The 8,296-nt window shown below is 29.7% G+C and overlaps 1 protein-coding gene and 1 long non-coding RNA gene across 2 annotated transcripts; one reads left to right on the plus strand and one right to left on the minus strand.

Moving 5' to 3' along the window:
• Positions 1–316: 316 nt before the first annotated feature.
• On the plus strand, positions 317–4,790 carry LOC115879098. The gene is made up of 2 exons (XR_004049663.1): positions 317–388; positions 4,604–4,790. It is a non-coding gene; the product is annotated as an uncharacterized LOC115879098 (long non-coding RNA).
• A 925-nt stretch (positions 4,791–5,715) lies between these two features.
• Positions 5,716–7,511, minus strand: LOC115879105 (UPF0428 protein CXorf56 homolog). Its single transcript, XM_030895752.1, has 5 exons — positions 7,250–7,511; positions 7,051–7,192; positions 6,865–6,994; positions 6,691–6,804; positions 5,716–6,334 (listed from the first exon to the last, which is right to left on the minus strand). The coding sequence occupies exons 1-5, from the start codon at positions 7,368–7,370 to the stop codon at positions 6,194–6,196; spliced, it is 648 nt and encodes a 215-aa protein (XP_030751612.1). The 5' UTR covers positions 7,371–7,511; the 3' UTR covers positions 5,716–6,193.
• Positions 7,512–8,296: the final 785 nt, after the last annotated feature.

Here is an 8,296-nt window from a genome sequence, read left to right on the forward strand (position 1 = left end):
TTTCTGTCTGTTAACCGGTCATTTATATTTATCCCTGTCGCATGCGTTAAAATACAGACCACGCAGATGGAGTGTCCAGGATGGTATATCTTCGTTTATTAAAAATTGATCTCAAAAAATATTATGTCGCATGGCTAATTATAATAATGTTGTTAATAGTATTTAACTTGCTATATTAGGGGACACTAAGATGAAAAAAAATATATACATAATAAAATATATTTTAAATGAAATTATAAATTTTATAGGACTAAATCCGAACAAATATCGGTAAAGAAATAAAGCGTGTAAATCATGAATATTAACAGGAATAGACAATCAGTTGAGGATATGATAAAATGCGGCAGAGGAATACATTTGAAGAGGAAACTGTATTGAAATATAAAACGTAAAGTTTACTTTTTCTGTTTAAAATTTCTCTTCTTTTTTTTTAATATATACATACATTTTTATGATATGAAACTCTTAAAATTCATTGGTGGCAATTTCATAAAATAGGGGTTGGCAAAATTGTTGTAACAGTTGGAAATATTACTGATATTTTCTTTGAATAAAAAGATTTAGGAAGGAGTATAATAGGGTAGGGATCCTTGACAGTTCTGTTTGACGATTCGTTTGAAACATTTGAATTCGATTTGAAATGTTGTGGATTTGTCTGTCTACTGAGCTTATTCTTTGTTATTTATTATTTATTCTACAACTGGTAGTTTTATTTAGAGGTAGTAAATCTAGAAGCATTTTTTTTGTGTCAAAATTTAAATAGCAGTGACGCTATTGCGATTTATCGAAAAAGACTTGTAGACAAAAAGATTGTAAAATTGTAGCTGGTTGTGTAGCGTGCGGTAGATATCGGTCAAAAATTGCGGGAAATAATGGAATTACTTTTCTCTAGTAAGCGAGTAGATTAGTAGTAAACTGATCATTTATGAAATTCACTTCAAATTAACTAATTATAATTTTTTTCTTGCACCAATTGTGCCGTATATCACCTGTAACGTAGTCACCAACCTACGCAATATCATACCTTGTTTTCTTTGTATCATGTTTACTACTTGTCAAATATTAGATGTCAAAGAATTTAGATACGTCAATTTGACTTACCTGTTTCAGTAGTGTATCGGATATTTGTGTTAATAATTATTATAACTTATCTATTTTTATAAAAATTATATATTTTTATAACAATTTTAATAACTACCCACCTTTATTGACAACGTAAAATAAAACAACAAATTATTGAGTCTACCCTACACCATATTTTTACACGTTTTGAATAAAATTAGAACGACACTTATAAATCGGAATTTAAGTCGGCCATTTTTGATCCCCATCGCTCCCCACCTAAGTTTTTTGATATGCTCTTTCCTTAATCTGTTTATACAAGGGATATTTTAAAATAGCTGTTTAACAGGTTTTTGTTGGTGGCAATCATCCTTTAGTTCTATGGTGTATTCAGAAAAATTAAAAAGCATTTTGAATATTAGTACTAAATTAAAATCATGTATTCGTCATTTTAGTGAAAATGTTTATAAAACTGAACACTGGTTATGTGATTGTAAGGCACTCAAAGATATTTAAACTCGGGAGATACAATGATTCATTCATAAAACGCTCTAAACCTTCATCACACATTGGTTTGCGAAAATCAACGAGTGCGAGAGAGAATGAATAGAGAAGGGAATAGGGGTATCTGCTCGATGGCAACAATGTAGGTGTGTCCAAAGATTAGACGTTTGAGGTCAATTTCCAGTGGCGTGCCGATCAACCGACAGTATTTTAAGGAAATTAAAATAATTGTTTAATAAATTTAAAAAAAATAATAACACTTACATATTTGTCGCATTGTAAAAAAAAATAAGTTGAGGGAGGATAGCGAAATAAATAAAAACCGACATATTTTTTTATTATAAGATGGCTTTTCACATAAGAATAACGATTAAAAAAAATCAATAAGCGTTTTTTACTTTATTTTATTAAATAAAATATCAAATTTTGGGTGTATTAGTGAATGCAGTTTCAATATCTTGTTCCAAACCTTGTTCATCTCCGGCGAATGAGTCTCCCTCTTTAGAGGGAGACTCATTTACAAAATAAACTCAATAGAGATATTATAATACAGTCATCAGAAATGTCTAGCGATAATTTTACAAAATCATAAATAAAACATAATGGTGATTGTTTAGTAAACGGTTCTTCCCTTAGTTTTAAAAAATATTTAGTTTTTTTTCTCTTGTTTGCAAAGGAAAATTCATATTGTTTATAAATAATAAAAAGTGCATGTGCAAAGAATTTCAATGCAATAAAATGTAAAAATACAACAAAATCTAAGAAAGTCATAAAATTTACGTAATAAGTACGTATGTCAAAAAATGTCCAATTACACTTTAGCAACCAAAATTTAAAACAAAAGCCGTATAAAATTGTAAGGGCAACAAAAAAAGTAAGGCCGCAAAATTCCAATTTTGGTACACCCCAATAAAATTTTCACAAAAGGTAGGTAATGATTTGTCAAACCCAAATAGGTACCTAGATTATATTTATTCTTTTAACAATGTACGGTTTTTCGAAAATAGATGTTGTTTATAAATTACAGGCGGTTTATAGAACTTAAATTTAATTTTTAACATCCAATACCCTTTCTTAAAAGGGAGACAGAATTTGTTATTAACTTATTAGTAATTAGTACGTACCATGTACCTTTTTCCTACAAATAATTTAATTAATAAACATATAATTTAAAAAACATAATAAATATATAATTTAAAAAATAAATATAATTTAGAAATCTGCTATTTTTTATGTCTAGGTACGCTTACTGATCTACAGAGAATAGGATATAATAATATGCCTAACCCTATTTATTTTTATTTACCGGTGAAAAGTTAAATTTGGATTTAAATGATACACTCTCTTGTACACAATACATGAATGCACCATATTTTCAAATTAATGTCCATAGAAGTCCACAAAATAACGCAAAAATACTATAATACTGCAAATAAAGAATACGGTGCTTGATCGGCGGCATAGCAACATCGCAACAGGAGAATCTAGGAATTCTCATTCGTCCTCGAAATCCGTTGTACTACGCCGGCATATTTCTAAAACTGACGTTGCCAAACTGCTTTTTATTGTTAAAAGAAACACGACTATGATATTTTATTCCATTATAAAATTTAAAATAGTTAAGCAGTTAAGCATTAAATGAAAAAATTGACGTTAGCAAATTAATGTACGTGATATAGAAATATAACGAAATTATTTATTACTTAGTAATTGGTTGTGGTATTTAATCGAATACTAATACCAATATACAGGTAAATCTGGCAAATGTTTTCGGTGTAAGAGAGATGGGAAAATAAGGATAGAATAATGGCCGATGAAGGAAAAAGGTAAACAATTGTATCTCTTGAGTTTAAATATCTTTGAAGGCACTCATTAAACTTTTTTGTTGGCCTTGTCTACTATATTATCTAAAGGTGCGTCCACATTGCTCGTGATCCTGCTCGCGCTCTTGCTTCTGATTGTGCTTGCGTTGCTTTCGCTTCCTGTTTGTCGTGTTTCTCAAGATCTTTCGGCTCGCAAGCAACGGCGTCCACATTGAAATGTAGTGCTTGCGTTCGTGCTGCTCGCACACGTATGATACCGAAGTATTTTTAATAGCGGCTGCTAGCGCGATCATTATTGCAAAACGAAGGAGACAAAGGGAAAAAAGGGCGGTGTTGGATGTCTAATAATTTCAAAAGTAGATCCCAGCACAGTGAAAGTAAACATCTACGCGATTTACAAACATACAGAATGTTTTTTAATATTTTTTATCTCATGTCCGCTACTGATTTTGAAAGACTTATTAACTTAGTTGGCCCCTGTATAGAAAGGATAAAATACGACTTTTAGAAAGTGTATTTCGGTTAAAGAAAGAGTTAAATAAAGATTGGCCATAACTTTAAGATTCTTTGCAACTAAAGACTCACATACCTGCCAGTTTGGGTTATTTATTGAAAGTTTCCAAGCAAAGCATTTCAATAATAATACCAGGCGTATGCCAAAATATAAATAAAGTTCTCAAAAAGATCAGATTAAGATAAGTAGGCAATATAAATATAGAGTTATATTTTATTAAAGGTATATTTAATATTACTAATCCAAGAACAAAACACAAATATTTGTAATTCTGAACAAAATAAAATAAGAAAAATCATGGTAGTATCATCATACTGCAGTAAATACCGAATCCTATACCTGAAACCAAACTAAAAACTTAACAAACAACGTAAACTAAAAACCAGATCGAGCGCTTCTAATCGTTCGTCCTGCTCGCGAGCAATGTGGACGCAGCTGAACAGACACGTTCACAACTTTGATTTTTTGCCTAAATTTAGTTCTTTTTGTAAATTGGTTTATTTTTTAAGCTGTTAAATTTTTCAAAAAACTAATAAAAAAAAGAAAAAAAAACTGTTGTGTTGGTAAAATTTTAGTTGCAGTTACTTATTACATCCTCTTGTATTGACGCCACGCTACGCCGCTGTATTTAACTGCATTAACTATGAAACACGGTAAAATAACTTTATTAACGATTATTTAAATATTATTTTTATTGTAGGGTATCCAACCACCGCCACCCACAGCCGGCAGCACAAGAAACCACGCCACTGCTGTTTAACAAATGAGAAACAGTTCTAGTCAAAATATGTAGTAAACGTATATCGAAAAATTGTCTTTTAAATCGTACGAATTACATAGTTTTGTGTATATATTTTTATAAGTAAAATGATGCTGTATATCGCGAAGTATTTAATTTTTGTTAATTAATTATTAATCAGCTAATTCACAGAGATGTGATTCGTCTTAAAGAAGTGATATGAACGCTGGCAGTTTTATGAATGATGAGGCAACTGATATGAGTTTTAAGTTAACGTAACGATTGGTAAGAAAATGATTGGTTATTTGTCTTTTTTTTAGTCGTATTATACAGGGTGGTCCGAATTGTATTCAACTTTTGGTAAGAAGCCTAGTTTTTATTACTTTTACAACTCGATAAGACTTTTTTCTTGATTCAGGCTAAGCGCTGACATGCAATTTTGGTCGGCCGATTATACAGGGTGATTCAGTCATGGTACTTTAGACGTTTATGGAGAACCAGTGATTTTTTTTGTATAAGCACCTGCTCCATCTGTCTAGAAATTATTTTCAAGCATTACAGTGTTGCCCTTTCATAATGAAAGTGGTATTAGCATCTTTGTTACTTTAAAAGGAACACCTGGTATATTATTACATTTTCTAAACCACTTTCATATCGTAATTTTTCTATTATATTAACCTATACACATATGTTTAATAAGCTGTCGAGATAAAAATTAATTGTGTAAAATTGACAGAAATATGATCTTGAATAAGCGTTGGTTAAATCACTTTCTGGAGCAATTTATTATCCAAATTTCAACTTTTCAAATGTTCAATTCATGATTTTACCAATTCTTATTCAAGAACATGTTTTTGTCAATTTTAAACGTTTTATTTATTATCTCAAAAATATTCAGAGATAGGTTTACATAATAGAAAACTTATGAGTATGAAAGAAATTTCGAAAATACCAATAATATACCAGGTGTTCCATTTAAAATAGAAAAGATACTACCATTTTTCAAATGATGCGGCAACGTTGTAACGCTGAAAATAATTTAGACAGATGGAGCAGAGTCTAATGCTGCAATCGCCGTGAATAATTGGCCGACCAAAAATTGCATGTCAGCGCACTAAGCGCGTAGCCTAAGTATAACAAATAAATTTAAAGACCCTTTGCAAAAGATGCTTTGTAAATATAGACCTAATATTTTCGTGTATAATAAATAGAATATAATTAAAAAAAAACTGGCGTCAGCGATGGCTATGAAACGAAGCTGTCATTTTATATATAAAATTGTATGGGGAATGTCATCGATCGCGCGTCATTTCCAAGCCAACTGGACGCCGTTTTTTTTTCGATCTTACGGTACTATATTTTTAAGAGTTTGTATATAATTGTATAAATGTTGTGCAATGGAAGTACTGTTAAGAATTGATAATAAATCAGGAATGAATTATTTTAAATACTTTTTATATTTTATTCATTTATTTACACCCTTATAATAATCTAATAAATATTAAGATTATTTTTATATAAAGTTTAAAAATGATCACAACTATTATCAAGTCATTTATCAATTAATGTGCCTCGAACTTTCTTAATTTCTTGTGCCTTATTCTGTTCTTGTTTCCTTTTGTTTGTTCCTTTTCTTTCTAATTGTTTTTCGATAATTCTTGCATTGTTTGCATAACTATCAGCTACTTCTCTCTACAAAAAAAAATAATTTCTGTATACAGGGTGTCCCACCTTCGTGTGTTTTACAGGGTTTCTCGTTTATGAGTAAAGATACACATTACTGTAATACTTTTTTATGATTCATTCTTGAAATACGACCAAAACTTATATTTTTTTTTAAATGGGACACCTTGTATATTGTTTTTTAAATTTTATTTGCCTTGTTTTGAGCTTTCTAAAAATATAACATTACTCTATATTTATTTTCATCAATCCAAAAATGCATTTTTTATGCATCTTTACACCTATCTACACTGATAAATGAGAAAACCCATAAAACTCATTAAATGGAATGAATATTAATAAATAATTAAAATAAAAAATCTTACAGCTTCAATTTCGTCCTCTTCCTCATCAATTGTCGAGACTGTTACTGAACTGAATTTTCCCATATTTTTAGTGTGTTTTGTGACCATAATTTTCTTCGGTTTCTCTACAGCAACCTAAAAAAATACATTAAAATCAATTAATCCTTAGCATATATTAAAACAAGCAAGAATTACTTGGTTATAGATATCTGTAATCGGTCCTTCGTTAGTAGATGTAATCAGAGATCCCCGCACTATGAAACTTACGGGACTCTGAGCTTCGTGTTTGTAGTATAGCAGTAACCCACATTTTTTACATTTCAATCTACAATAAAATACATATAAATGATCATATCCCTACAAAACTCAAGTTATATCTACCTAAATTGTCTTTCAATCCCTTCTGGTCTTTTCAGATACACTGTCTCGTCCGAATCGCATGTTATTTTATGAGCATGATTTGTTCCATCTAGAACTCTTGCACCATCGCGTTTACGCAGTGGAAGCTTCTCTATAGAACAATCTAAAATTTATGATTACTTATTAAAGAAAAGAAATGTACGATTTTATTGAAATTTACCTAAAATAAGGGTCATTTGGCCGCACAGACAGTAATAAATATGTAAGGGTTTTTCATCTCCATATTCCTCTTGATCTTTTGTATCAGAACAAGCAATACTTCTAGATACTACTTTGGGCATTGTTGATAACTTTACTTCGCTATATTTTATATTAGATTTTATAACATTTATCTATAAACTTACACAAAATAGTTAAAAACGTAGAAACATTCTCCTTTTTTTGCTTCTTGTATTATTTTGTTATTTATTTATTTATTTACTATTTCTGTACTTGTTTATTTGGTGTTGTCTTTGTCTAATAATTAACCATAGATTACAATTTACAGTCACCCCTTTTGGTTATTTTTTTAGGACACTGACCAGATGACCTATATGAGTTCAAGCCATATGAGAGGAAAGAAGAGAATATCAATGTCGAGTCTGTGGTTATCCATGTTTCGAGCCATAAATATAAAAAAAGAAGAACTTTATTTTTATCTGTGGTTACAGTTCTTTTAAGGCTTAAAATACGAAAAAGAAGAAGAATCGAGGTGGCGCCATTTTGGAAAAGGTGAGGAAATTTTGAAACACAGAATAGGTGCATTAAAAACAAATTAAAAAGGAACTTTTGAAAAAAATAGGTACTTTTGAAATAAAATGTTTTTTACTTTTTTCAATTCCTAAGGTAATCCACAAAGGTCATTTTGACAAGCATTAGTAAATCAACCAACCAGCAAATTTACGGTTTTGTTTTTTAAATTTGAAATTGTTTTTATTTGAAATTTATTTCCAACACCCTGTATATGAAATCTATCTTAGTAAACATTTTTCTTTTATAATATATGCACTGCTTTTATTTTTCAACTATAGGAAAAAGAAGTAAAACGCGGAATTTATTTAAAAAAAAACATTTTTATATACAAAAATTCTTAGGTAACAATAACATTAAATGAGCAATACGTCTATATAAAGTACCTCTAACCTGGCTAAAGTCTCTGAAAATTGAATCATACAAAAATCTAATCTAAATAATAGTCTTTAATTAAAATATAAGAAACAATTGTTTT

This window comes from Sitophilus oryzae, unplaced genomic scaffold (assembly GCF_002938485.1).
Source record: "Sitophilus oryzae breed Bouriz unplaced genomic scaffold, Soryzae_2.0 scaffold_1067_pilon_pilon, whole genome shotgun sequence".
In the NCBI taxonomy this organism is placed as follows: Eukaryota; Metazoa; Arthropoda; class Insecta; order Coleoptera; family Curculionidae; genus Sitophilus; species Sitophilus oryzae.

What these genes read in the sequence shown, in the direction of transcription:
- LOC115879105 (XM_030895752.1), bottom strand. Translation starts at nt 7,370, where the DNA reads ATGCCCAAAGTAGTATCTAGAAGTATTGCTTGTTCTGATACAAAAGAT. An exon ending in GGGATTGAAAGACAATTTAG is followed by an intron (nt 6,995 to 7,050) that starts GTAGATATAACT and finishes ATTTTATTGTAG; the next exon opens with ATTGAAATGTAAAAAATGTG. An exon ending in AAGAGGACGAAATTGAAGCT is followed by an intron (nt 6,335 to 6,690) that starts GTAAGATTTTTT and finishes TTTTTTTTGTAG; the next exon opens with AGAGAAGTAGCTGATAGTTA.